Source organism: Oncorhynchus clarkii, chromosome 12 (assembly GCF_045791955.1).
Source record: "Oncorhynchus clarkii lewisi isolate Uvic-CL-2024 chromosome 12, UVic_Ocla_1.0, whole genome shotgun sequence".
Taxonomy (NCBI): domain Eukaryota; kingdom Metazoa; phylum Chordata; class Actinopteri; order Salmoniformes; family Salmonidae; genus Oncorhynchus; species Oncorhynchus clarkii.
Window position 1 is genome coordinate 69,494,570 of NC_092158.1, and position 13,534 is coordinate 69,508,103.

A 13,534-nucleotide genomic window follows, 5' to 3' on the forward strand; every position below is an offset into this window, starting at 1 on the left:
TGATTTTTAATGAATTTATTTGCAAATTATGGTGGAAAATAAGTATTTGGTCACCTACAAACAAGCAAGATTTCTGGCTCTCACAGACCTGTAACTTCTTCTTTAAGAGGCTCCTCTGTCCCCCACTCGTTACCTGTATTAATGGCACCTGTTTGAACTTGTTATCAGTATAAAAGACACCTGTCCACAACCTCAAACAGTCACACTCCAAACTCCATTATGGCCAAGACCAAAGAGCTGTCAACAGACAGCAGAAACAAAATTGTAGACCTGCACCAGGCTGGGAAGACTGAATCTGCAATAGGTAAGCAGCTTGGTTTGAAGAAATCAACTGTGGGAGCAATTATTAGGAAATGGAAGACATTCAAGACCACTGATAATCTCCCTCGATCTGGGGCTCCACGCAAGATCTCACCCCGTGGGGTCAAAATGATCATATGAATGGTGAGCAAAAATCCCAGAACCATAAGAGGATCTGCATGGAGGAATGGGCCAAAATACCAGCAACAGTGTGTGAAAACCTTGTGAAGACTTACAGAAAACATTTGACCTCTGTCATTGCCAACAAAGGGTATATAACAAAGTATTGAGATAACCTTTTGTTATTGACCAAATACTTATTTTCCACCATAATTTGCAAATAAATTCATAAAAAATCCTACAATGTGATTTTCTGGATTTTTAGTGAATGACCTGCAGAGAGCTGGGACCAAAGTAACAAAGCCTACCATCAGTAACACACTACGCTGCCAGGGACTCAAATCCTGCAGTGCCAGACGTGTCCCCCTGCTTAGGCCAGTACATGTCCAGGCCCGTCTGAAGTTTGCTAGAGAGCATTTGGATGATCCAGAAGAAGATTGGGAGAATGTCATATGGTCAGACGAAACCAAAATAGAACTTTTTGGTAAAAACTCAACTCGTCGTGTTTGGAGGACAAATAATGCTGAGTTGCATCCAAAGAACACCATACCTACTGTGAAGCATGGGGGTGGAAAAATCATGCTTTGGGGCTGTTTTTCTGCAAAGGGACCAGGACGACTGATCCGTGTAAAGGAAAGAATGAATGGGGCCATGTATCGTGAGATTTTGAGTGAAAACCTCCTTCCATCAGCAAGGGCATTGAAGATGAAACGTGGCTGGGTCTTTCAGCATGACAATGATCCCAAACACACAGCCCGGGCAACGAAGGAGTGGCTTCGTAAGAAGCATTTCAAGGTCCTGGAGTGGCCTAGCCAGTCTCCAGATCTCAACCCCATAGAAAATCTTTGGAGGGAGTTGAAAGTCCGTGTTGCCCAGCAACAGCCCCAAAACATCATTGCTCTAGAGATCTGCATGGAGGAATGGGCCAAAATACCAGCAACAGTGTGTGAAAACCTTGTGAAGACTTACAGAAAACATTTGACCTCTGTCATTGCCAACAAAGGGTATATAACAAAGTATTGAGATAACCTTTTGTTATTGACCAAATACTTATTTTCCACCATAATTTGCAAATAAATTCATAAAAAAATCCTACAATGTGATTTTCTGGATTTTTTTTCTTCTCATTTTGTTTGTCATAGTTGAAGTGTACCTATGATGAAAATTACAGGCCTCTCTCATCTTTTTAAGTTGGAGAGCTTGCACAATTGGTGGCTGACTAAATATTTTTTTGCCCCACTGTAGGTTTGGGTGTTAATATTAACGGTTGTTTATGAGTGAAAATAGAAAAAACAGTTATTCCTTCTGACCCGATGTTGTCCTCCCCCCTTTTCTTTCTCTCTCTCTGTCTGTCTGTCTCTCTCTTTCAGCTACTGTGTGATGACAAACGCCTATTACAGTAGCTGGCTGAGCCATTTTATCACACGCTACTTGTAGAGACAAGTGCTGATCAGAGAGCTTTGCCACCTCCTATCGCCTATGTCGGCATTTCTGTGATATAGAGGAGAGAGAGAGAGAGAGAGAGAGAGAGAGAGAGAGAGAGAGAGAGAGAGAGAGAGAGAGGGGGGAGAGAGAGAGAGAGAGAGAGAGAGAGAGAGAGGGGAGAGAGAGAGAAGGAGAGCGAGAGAGAGCACATGCTCTTCTTTGTCATTGTGTTAAACATTAACACTGGCAAGCCACACAGCACTATGCCTGTGACCCCCCCTCTCTCTGTCCCTCTCTGTTTCGCTCTCTCGCCGTGTCTCTCTCTGTGTTCCTCTCTCTCTCTGTCCCTCTCTCGCCCCACTCAGTTAACACAGAGGCAGTACAGAGGCTGTACAATAGGCAATGGATCAACCGTTTGTGTGTGGCAAAATAAAACAGGCCATGTGAGAGCCAGGTGGGCGGGGTTCGGTACCTTTAGCGTTCTCCTCTTCCTCCAGCAGCCTGTGGGACAGAGACACAGAGACAGAGACAGAGACAGAGACAGAGACAGAGACAGAGACAGAGAGAGAGAGAGAGAGAGAGAGAGAGAGAGAGAGAGAGAGAGAGAGAGAGAGAGAGAGAGAGAGAGAGAATCAACACGAACATGCACACAAGACAAAAGATGAGAGGAGTTTGACCATGCTCATTCCTGCCTGGTGTAATTCTCTCTTTTCACTCTCTCTCTGATGTCTGTGCGGGTTACTGTATCTCACACACAGGGTCATATCTGCATGCTCAACAAAGCAACACTGTTCATGTCATGGTTGCTATTAAGCGCCATGAACAGATGCAAACATACATGCAAATCATGCCTCTTGCCAGTGTACCAAGGCCAAACTATTTCAATAAATAACCACGAGGACCACCAAAAGCGATGCTCCGATATGAGAGGACAGCAAATATCTGGGAAGCATTTACATGCACGCAAACCATTATCACACACTATCAAAACAATCAGCAAAGAAAAGAACCACGGCAATGGCACAAAACACTGCAAACCTCTCCACCTGAAGAGTAACCAAACTAGGGCAGAGCCCCAGGCTTGACCTGCATGCTCTGATACGACATGGTTGATATGGCTGGCCTCAGCACACAGTCCCTACCCGCCGCTCTCCTGCACCTCACAGGCTGTGATTGGCTGTGTCCTGAAGCGCTCGTTGGTTTTGCTGCCCCCGCCTGACACCCCAGGGACATAGCGACGGGTGCGCCGCCGCCCCCCCTCCGAGCCCGGCTTTACAGCCAGGTCAAGGGAAGAGGCCGCACGGCCACTGTCAGGACTACTATCCCCAACCACAGAGGAACAGGGTGAGCATCGGGAGAGAAGGGGAGAGAGAGATGAGAAAAAAAATCTCCAACTGGAAACAGTGGGACAACTCCCACTGACACACACCGCAGACGCATGCAAACAGAAAGAAATAGAAGACTGACGCCCACACATATTCAGAATAACAACACACACACACACACACATAGGCCGTTTCATGCAGGAGACCCTACACTTTCTCAGGCTGTGTTCCAGTCCCAGTCTGCTGCAGCAGGGCACACCTCAACTGGCCCACCGACACCCGCGTTTGCAGCTGGGCCGCGTCGGGTCCAGGGGTGCCTGGGGGAGCTAGGGGCTCCACCCCACTCAACACGCCGGCAGAGTCAGAAGAACACTTCCTGGAGGCGGGGGAGGAGGGAGGTGGGAGAGAGGTGGCGTACGGAAAGTGGCAAACTACCACAACTACACCCATTCCTAACGAGCACCCCTGACAAAGTATTGTACCTCTTACAGGAAAGGGAGCCCAGGTCAGGAGGGTGTAAAACACACATGGAGGAATCAACGGGATCTCTGCTGTACTAGTACTGCATGACGCTGGGAGTCGGGTTTAGCTCGCTCCATATGAATTAGCAACAAAGGCCATAGAGCACAGGTGAACTCTGACAACTGTTTTACTAGGCTGAAAGGTCGCAGGATAGAGTTTTCACTGGAAAAGGAGCTTGGCGACTGGAAGGGGATTGTTTTAAGAGGTGGTTACACATAATATGGTTGTTTCTATTCATCAATCTGTTGTCAGGGAACAGGGAAAAGAAACATGGCCTGATACTGTATAACACAGCAATTCACTGGCCAGCCGGCATTACCTTCATACGTTCATACGTGCATACGTTCATAACTAGCTTCAGTGGTCTGAGTCAACATGTGGGGTGACATCACAGACAGAAAAAAAGAAAATTGTCAGTGTCTGCCACCTGTCTGCTGCATCACTCTTTGTTTACTTGTCTTCCCGATGCGGTTGAGACGGATCGTCACTACTGATTGGCTAATGGCTACACATGGAAGGGACTCACCTTTGGAGGTATGTTGGGTCTGCACCGGTGTCTGCCTCAAAGCCGTTGGAGAATCTCCGAGGTTCTGACTCCAGAGGGGTGTTGCTCTCCAAGTGGAGGCCCCTCTGGCCGCCCTCCGGCCCCCCCGCTCTGCCGTTCAACCCCCCAGAGAGGGTCCTGTCTGTGGAGGGAGGTGCACTGTCTGAGTTCATGAGAGCCCCATCCCTCCTCACCCACTTGGATGGGAGCTCCTCCATGTTGCCATAGCGTTCTTGCAGCTCCCGCCTCCTCTCGGCCTTGTAGCGGGCGATCCGCTCCGATCTGGGCTCCAAGTCGGGGTTCTCGATAGTGTCCATGCTGCCTGTTCCACTCCCTGTCTGTCCGTTAGTCAGAAGGTCTCAGTAGGTCTCCTTTAACAATGACCTGGGCATTGATGACTCAAACCTCAAGAGACTCCCTCCTTACGTCACTTCTCAGCTATCAGACACCAAAGGATAAATGGATGTTCAAAAATCAATTCCTCCTCCAGTAAGTTAGTCTGTGCTCCAAACAACAGCAGACACCAGTCAGATATCCTAATGTGCTTCACCAATCAAAAAGTCCAAAGTTGGCATGTGGAACCAATCAGCACCTCCATCGTTGGCATTGGGAACGTCTTCTTCCAGTCAGCAGGCTGTCAGACAGACGAATCCTTCCTTTGAGCTCATCGCTCTACTGAGACAGAGGGAGCAATAGAAACATCAGCTAACTGCGCCATCCCACTTTCTCAATCAGTTAGCCACACATTCATTCCCTACCAGCTGAATAACTCATTCACCGTTTGTTTCACATCCGCGTGTTCTTGGTTAAGTCAACCACCGCGACATAAACAGAGCACCAGCCTACAAGTGCACTATTAAATCAAATAACATGTCGCTATGACGACAACAAACAAAAAAAGCTAAAGAATTTACAGTCGCCAGAATTTACACAGGTCTCTCTCAATTCCACATCGCATTGGACCAAAACAAACCATACCTAGTTGAAATGTCCCTTATAAAGTCAGCGTCTTGCTTCATCTCATTTTATCACAGCATGCCATCCGTAGGCAACCAGCTACATTATCGTTGCCCCCTCTTTTCCTTCCCACGCCCGTCTCCCTTCTCTCCTCTTTCCTGCTGAAGCCCTGTAAGTTGACCTGTTGGAGGCTGCTCTGCAAAGCAGAAATCTCCCCTTGCACTGAAACCCTACACTGCCAGCCAGTCAGCTCCACTTCAGTCCTACAGTACATGGCTGACTGTCTGCAGGTTGGACAAGATCAGTCCCTCCTGCTTTCAACGTTAGTTAGTGCCTTCCTATGTTAGCGAGCTGAAAAGTTGGAGTCGCTGTCCGGCAAGCACTAAGTTCATCAACAAAACTAAATATTGCATTTACAAAGTAAATAATATTTCAAAGAGGTATAGTTTGCTGGTTGTTCAAACCCAATAATGGTTCAGGTAGGCTACACCATTCATTCTGATCCTCTACCAATAACATGGTACTAAACATGTCATTGGGAATGTATGTCCCTCGAAATGTCCCTGAGCAGGAATGTCCATAATCACTCATCTGACAGTCTAATGTCTCTCTCAACAAGCAAATACATGCAAAACCTTCATCCTGGTTACTAGGTTGCCTGGCTGTTTGAACACAAACAAGGATCTGAACCACTAAACATACAGTTGAAGTCGGAAGTTTACATACACTTAGGTTGCAGTCATTAAAACTTGTTTTACAACAACTCCATAAAATGACTTGTTAACAAACTATAGTTATGGCATGTCGGATAGGACATCTACTTTGAGCATGACACGAGTAATCTACCCAAATCAATCCCAAAAAAACAGCAAAGGACCTTGTGAAGATGCTGGAGGAAACAGGTACAAAAGTATCTATATCCACAGTAAAACGAGTCCGATATTGACATAACCTGAAAGGCCGCTCAGCAAGTAAGAAGCCACTGCTCCAAAACCGCCATAAAAAATCCAGACTACAGTTTACCTGCACATGAGGACAAAGATCATACTTTTTGGAGAAATGTCCTCTGGTCTGATGGAACAAAAATAGAACTGTTTGGCCATAATGACCATCGTTATGTTTGGAGGAAAAAGGGGGAGGCTTGCAAGCCGAAGAACACCATTCCAACCGTGAAGCATGGGGTGGCAGCATCATGTTGTGGGGGTGCTTTGCTGCAGGAGGGACTGGTGCACTTCACAAAATAGATGGCATCATGAGGTAGGACAATTATGTGGATATATTGAAGCAACATCTCAAGACATCAGTCAGGAAGTTAAAGCTTGGTCACAAATGGGTCTTCCAAATGGACAATGACCCAAGCATACTTCCAAAGTTGTGGCAAAATGGCTTAAGGACAACAAAGTCAAGGAATTGGAGTGGCCATCACAAAGCCCTGACCTCAATTCTATAGACAATTTGTGGGCAGAACTGAAAAAGTGCGTGCAAGCGAGGAGGCCTACGTACCTGACTCAGTTACACCAGCTCTGTCAGGAGGAATGGGCCAAAATTCACCCAACTTATTGTGGGACGCTTGTGAAAGGCTACCCGAAACATTTGACCCAAGTTAAACAATTGAATTAAAGGCAATGCTACCAAATACTAATTGAGTGTATGTAAACTTCTGACCCACTTGGAATGTGATGAAAGAAATAAAAGCTGAAATAAATAATTCTCTCTACTATTATTTGGACATCTCACATTCTTAAAATAATGTGGTGATCCTAACTGACCTAAGACAGGGAATTTTTATAGGATTAAATGTCAGGAATTGTAAAAAAAAAACTGAGTTTAAATGTATTTGGCTAAGGTGTATGTAAACTTCTGACTTCAACTGTATATAAATAATGACATCACCACATTTGTATTCTCAATCAGTAGGGGCTCGAGCCATTTGCTAGGCCGCCAAAAATTGGTGTGTGAGTGGTGTTCTGAAATGGCTAAATGTTAGCGTCAGCATTCCTGCCCCTTTCCCACCACAGATGACACACAATGGGGCCTATGGAACAATGAGCAGAGAGAGCTATGGGACTCATAGGACTTAGAATAGTAGAACTAATGCAGGCCTAAAGGGCACTGTGTACTCTGTAGTGGTCTGTCACAGTCATGGTTTCACCATATACAGATAAACACAGACATCAGTTACACTATAGATACATCGCTTGCTCTGGGAGTATTGGGAATAGTGTGAGACAGAGTGTCTTCCAGATTGCAAGCTTATATACGGAAGACATGATTGACTTAAATTGATTTGGATACACCTCTGACTTTGACTACAGCTCTCAGACAGTGTGAGCAAGCGACTAACATAGAGCCAGGTGGATCTCCAAATCTGACGTGTCGCAGACGACAGCAAAAGGCCATGCACCGAAAGCTGAGCTGTCAGACGCAGTGATCCCTACGGGACATCAAGATCAGAAGGGCAGCTGTGTTTGTGTGCTAAGTCTCTGTATGTGTGTGTGCTCACGTGTGTATGTTTGTGTATGTGAGGTCAAGTTCAACACAACCACAAGAATAGAGACAGCTTGGTTGGTAGAGCCCTACCTTCCCAAGAGTAACAGAGGGCAAGATGAGAAACATCTCTATACCATGTAATTGAGTGAGAGTAAGACAATGAAGACAGAGACAGAGTGTCCATCTTTTTGGCAGACTGGTGCAGAGGTCATGTCACGGGCTAGGCAGGGCTGGATTGGGTGAGAGAGATTGGTTGCCATTGGAGCTCAGCATGGATCATCAGTCCCTAATCCAGTAACACTAATAAACAAGCTTGTTCTAAAGCACCCGGAAGAACAGACTAGTTAGTACTCGCTAGGAATACACAGAGCAATGATACTATTTTCACTATTTGCCAAGATAAAGTTGAATCAACTTGCAAAAGTAAGTTCAGAGAGAGGTTTTAATGAGGTAAAACGGAAGGTGAGTATCATATCTCCCCGCATGTCATTGTAAACAGAGCTGAGGTGAAGTAGTCACGGACACCATCTTTTATGTCCCTCTTTCACCCCAGTCCCACGCTGACCCTGAGGACACACAGGGCATTGAACGAACAGCTTTAATCTACCACATATATGCAAAAGTACACTACCGTTCAAAAGTTTTGGGTCACTTAGAAATGTCCTTGTTTTTGAAAGAAAAGCAAAAATGTTTGTCCATTAAAATAACATCAAATTGATCAGAAATGCAGTGTAGACATTGTTAATGTTGTAAATGACTATCGTAGCTGGAAACTGCAGATTTTTTTGTGGAATATCTACATAGGTGTACAGGCTAATTAATCATTAGAAAACCCTTTTGCAATTATGTTGTTCTGATTAAAGAAGCAATACAACTGGCCTTCTTGAGACTAGTCGAGTATCTGGAGCATCAGCATTTGTGGGTTCGATTACAGGCTCAAAATGGCCAGAAACAAAGACCTTTCTTCTGAAACTCGTCAGTCTATCCTTGTTCTGAGAAATGAAGGCTATTCCATGCAATAAATTGCCAAGAAACTGAAGATCTCATACAACGCTGTGTACTACTCCCTTCACAGAACATGCTGGCCTTCTAGGCAGAGTTCCTCTGTCCAGTGTCTGTGTTCTTTTGCCCATCTTAATCTTTTCTTTTTATTGGCCAATCTGAAATATGGCTTTTTCTTTGCAACTCTGCCTAGAAGGCCAGCATCCCGGAGTCGCCTCTTCACTGTTGGCATTGAGACTGGTGTTTTGCGGGTACTATTTAATGAAGCTGCCAGTTGAGAACTTGTGAGGCATCTGCTTCTCAAACTAAACACTCTAATGTACTTGTCCTCTTGCTCAGTTGTGCACCGGGGCCTCCTACTCCTCTTTCTATTCATGTTAGAGCCAGTTTGCACTGTTCTGTGTATGAATGCATAGTACCAACTGTAAAGTTTGGTGGAGGAGGAATAATGGTCTGGGGCTGTTTTTCATGGTTCGGACTAGGCCCCTTAGTTCCAGTGAAGGGAAATCTTAACGCTACAGCATACAATGACATTCTAGATGATTCTGTGCTTCCAACTTTGTGGCAACAGTTTGGGGAAGGCCCTTTTCTGTTTCAGCATGACAATGCCCCTTGCACAAAGCGGGGTCCATACAGAAATGGTTTGTCGAGATCAGTGCGGAAGAACTTGACTGGCCTGCACAGAGCCCTGACCTCAACCCCATCGAACATCTTTGGGATGAATTGAACGCCGACTGCGAGCCAGGCCTAATCGCCCAACATCAGTGCCCGACTTCCCTAATGCTCGTGGCTGAATGGAAGCAAGTTCCTGCAGCAATCTTTCAACATTTAGTGGAAAGGCTTCCCAGAAGAGTCACGGCTATTATAGCAGCAAAGGGGGGACAACTCCATATTAATGCCCATGATTTTGGAATGAGATGGTCGATGAGCAGGTGTCCACATACTTTTGGTCATGCAGTGCAGGACAGTGGCAGCTCCTGAATGGAGGACGGCACATAATAATGGCTAGAAAGGAGCAAATGGAATGGCATCAAACACGTAGAAGCCATGTGTTTGATACCATTCCACCTGTACAGCTCCAGCCATTACAACAAGCCCGTCCTCCCCATTTAGGTTGCCACCAACCTTCTGTGATGCAGGACATATTACCTCTCTGATTCAGAAGGGTTGGGTGAAATTGCGAAGACACATTTCGGTTGAATGCATTCAGTTGTGCAACTGGCTAGGTATCCCCTTACCAGTGGCGACCCGTCATTCGGGGCAGAGCCCCAAAAATAAAAAGGGAGGCTTGCCTGTTTTGCATGTTATTTTGTCACATATCAGTTTGAAAACAATCTAAAATATATATATATATATATCATTGAGTTAATAAAGCTGCATACAAACATGGTGTCTTTTTTGTTTTCTTGAGTAAGGCAGCTCCAAAATGCAGGTGTTTCAGCCTAGCTCAGTGCTTTCTGTGGTGGTGGGGCAAGCCAGCAGAAAAATACGGAGTATTGTGTTGGGATTGGCTCAGTGTTTTGTCACTCATGGGGACACTACGTCACAGCCAAGTCTAAGGGTAGACCTCAAAAATTCAAGCCCCTTGGGTGCTGCCATAGAGTTAGATTAGAAGTGCCCATTGAAGAAAGCTCAAGGTTATTGTCAGTCATCATCATGAATCAAGTCAACAATCTACTGGCAAATCCGTTTTAATCCTTGTCATGTGTAAAAAATGTATTTAACTAGGCAAGTCAGTTAAGAACAAATTCTTATTTTAAATGACAGCCTAGGAACAGTGGGTTAACTGCCTTGTTCAGGGGCAGAACGACAGATTTGTACTTTGTCAGCTCAGGCATTCAAACTTGCAACCTTTCAGTTACTAGCCCAATGCTCTAACCACTAGGCTACCCTGCCGTGTGGACCCAGGTCTAAGATTAAATATATTTTTTCCTAGTTTAAAATTATAAACATTCAACATTGGCCATGCTGCATTTCAAAAGTGCTGAACATATAGTTCATATAGAACACTACGTCCGTTCTAGCTCGCTCATTAATGTCTTAATCGAAATTACGGATTGCCTCTTATCCGTTTGTTGTCCCCTTATGCCATAGTTTGTACATCTCAATTGTCAGTAGAAACTATATTCTTTCAAGCAATTTAGCCATATCAGCTATGTCTATTTTTTAATATATTTTTTAAAGGCAGTAAATGAAGCTGAATGAACTGTCTCGCTGCCAGACAAGGCTCAGCTGATAGCCAGGTGTATCAGTGCTAAGGTGTTGGGACAGCTCTATGTAGGCCCTAACAGTTTGTGGGTACCGTTTGTCACCATTATAGTATTGTTTAGTGTTGTGTATTGGCTTTACTGGCATGCATCACACATTTTAAAGTTTTCGCCCCACCAAGATTTACATGCTAAAATCCCCACTGCCCCTTATCCTATTAGCATATATGTTTTTTTGTTTAACAGAACTCAAAATGCCCACACAGTAATCTATAATTATTAAAGGATTATTCATAGATAATGTCCATACTAAACCTGTCACGTTCTGACCTTAGTTCTGTTATTATATCTTTGTTTTAGTATGGTCAGGGCGTGAGTTGGGTGGGCAGTCTGTGTTTGTTTTTCTATGTTGGTTTTTGAGTTCGGCCTAGTATGGTTCTCAATCAGAGGCAGCTGTCAATTGTTGTCCCTCATTGAGAATCATACTTAGGTAGCCTGGGTTTCACTTTTGGGTTGTGGGTGTTTGTTTTCCATGTGAGTGTTTGGTTCACACGGTACTGTTTTCGGTTTTGTATATTCACGTCATCGTTTGTTGTTTTGTTCCAGTGTTCTATAGTCTTTATTAAAAAACATTATGGACACTTCCCACGCTGCGCATTGGTCCTCCGATCCTTCTCGCTACTCCTCCTCAGAAGAGGAGGACGAGGACCCTTACAAAACCTTGGAACTTTCAGTACAAATGCAATGGATTTTTCCCAAACATGGGGTCTCTGAACTCACATCTTCCCCCATTGAAGTTAAAGGAGTTACATCAGATGATGTCATCGGGTTCAGGAATGGAACAGACTGCGAAGGCCAGATTAAAGAGAGGAATTACACGGGATTAGATCTGTAGCCCCCCACTGGGCAGCAGAGTAATTTAAGGGCAAATGAGCGGTGGCTTCCCATCCACTCTTCCCATTCTAAAGGCGAAGTCTACGCCCCTTCTACGGTGATTGGTGAACAGTATGGATTCTTTAATGAAGTGTTTGTTGTCATTCAATGAGAGACTAATCGTTTTCATGCAACATTTTTTTTCACTTGAGAAATACTGCACCAAACATCTTAGTTGGATGTAAAACAATCTCCTCTGCAGTAAATGTCAAAATTAATGACAGATTTCTTAAGTTATCTTAGATTACTTCTATTTTGAGGAAGTGTATACTGGCTATGGCGTCACAAGATGGACAAACAGTACTATTGCCACTTTTTTCTAGCTTTTCAAGTGAATGTCTAAGGGAGTATGCGAGCACACTCGTTCGGTTCGGCTAGCATGCGGAAGGCATAAGGGGTGTTACCTCTCTCTGTACCCATGTTCTGGATAATCACTGGACCCAATGGACATGTGATGCAGGTAAATTGGGGATAGATTTAACCAGAGCCTTGTATTTAAAATAAAATGCTCTGGGTTTAAATAGCTCAGAATGCTTCTATCACTGGGGCAGACTTCTGCAGAGCCTATACAAAGACACTAATTGAGTTTAGAAATGATAACAACTGCAGCTTCTAGGACTTGTCTACACTACGGAACATAATGCCTCTAGAGCAGCTGTAGCTCTCCTCCTCCTCCACCCTTCATACTGTAACCCACCCCTCAGCCCCTGGAATGATATGACACATTAACAGTTGTCTACTGTGTGACATCCAAGTGTGAACAATTGGGAACATTTTGCTCCAACAATGCCAGATGGCATCCAAAAGATCTAGCCTAAATCACATGAATTACAATGTGAGTATCAGTGATGACATCACTGTTCCTTTCTGTACATATAGTTCAGTCCTAGATGACATGCCAGTCCACTCTAACTTCCACCCTCTACATCAGCCACAACACAGTCAGTAGCTAACCACTTTAAGAAAACACCATGGCAACAAACGTCATTACCACCAAATATTGATCCAAAATAGGATCTCACAGTATAGTATGTAAGAACGCAAACGAAGAACAAAAAAAACCGCTGACAAAACAAGACAAGAGTCATGGCACGAATGAGAGCAATGTTCCTACGCAAACAAGTCTCAAGTCAAATGTTTGGTAAGATAATGAATGACATTAGGCCGACCAAGTCTCTCCGCAGTTTGATATTACAGATCTGTTAACAGAGTATAATCACTATTTGATACCAAATGCCAACGAAAAAAAAAACCTGGGGGAAGACCTTCCAATCGGGACACAATTACTTGTCAGTAACTGACGCGTAATGGACACAATTCGAGGGTCTATTTTCCTTGCCACTCGTGCGCACTGAATAGGTTTTTCTAACTGTGTAGCTAGCTATACGATTAATAGATCAAATTAGTCTTTAAATGCAAATCATTTAAATGAACTATGCCCTTGAATGTGTCAGTTTATTTGAGTCAAATCAACTGTTGTAATCTAGTTGTGCCAAAGCGCACTAAAACTCGCGGTGTCATTTACAATGAACGAAAAGCTAAACAATTCCCATTGTAAGTTGGCTTTCAACATGTTTTGTTTTAGAAGCCTACATAAAGGAATTTTGCTAGGGTACTTACATGTACTCGAATCGTAGGGGACCGGCTATGGTCACTAACAACAGCAGGGACTGGGCATTTGTGCGCCGCAGCAACAGAGCGTGAAAGCC

General features: G+C 44.4%; 1 protein-coding gene across 25 annotated transcripts in view; it reads right to left on the reverse strand.

The window, feature by feature from the left end:
* Window positions 1-13,534, reverse strand: part of LOC139421124 (supervillin-like) — a 34,613-nt gene extending 21,079 nt beyond the window's left edge. For 4 of the 25 annotated variants that reach the window (XM_071171700.1, XM_071171699.1, XM_071171689.1 and 1 more), the window contains exons 1-5: window positions 13,446-13,534; window positions 4,219-4,911; window positions 3,382-3,546; window positions 2,988-3,161; window positions 2,318-2,346 (exon numbers count right to left, since the gene is read on the reverse strand). In XM_071171700.1, coding sequence (XP_071027801.1) covers window positions 2,318-2,346; window positions 2,988-3,161; window positions 3,382-3,546; window positions 4,219-4,553 — 703 coding nt within the window. In that variant the 5' untranslated portion in view covers window positions 4,554-4,911; window positions 13,446-13,534. Of the gene's footprint in view, window positions 1-2,317; window positions 2,347-2,987; window positions 3,165-3,381; window positions 3,547-4,218; window positions 4,912-5,214; window positions 5,377-13,445 lie in introns of those variants that run through there. The other 21 variants (XM_071171693.1, XM_071171686.1, XM_071171698.1 and 18 more) reach the window with 15 other exon arrangements.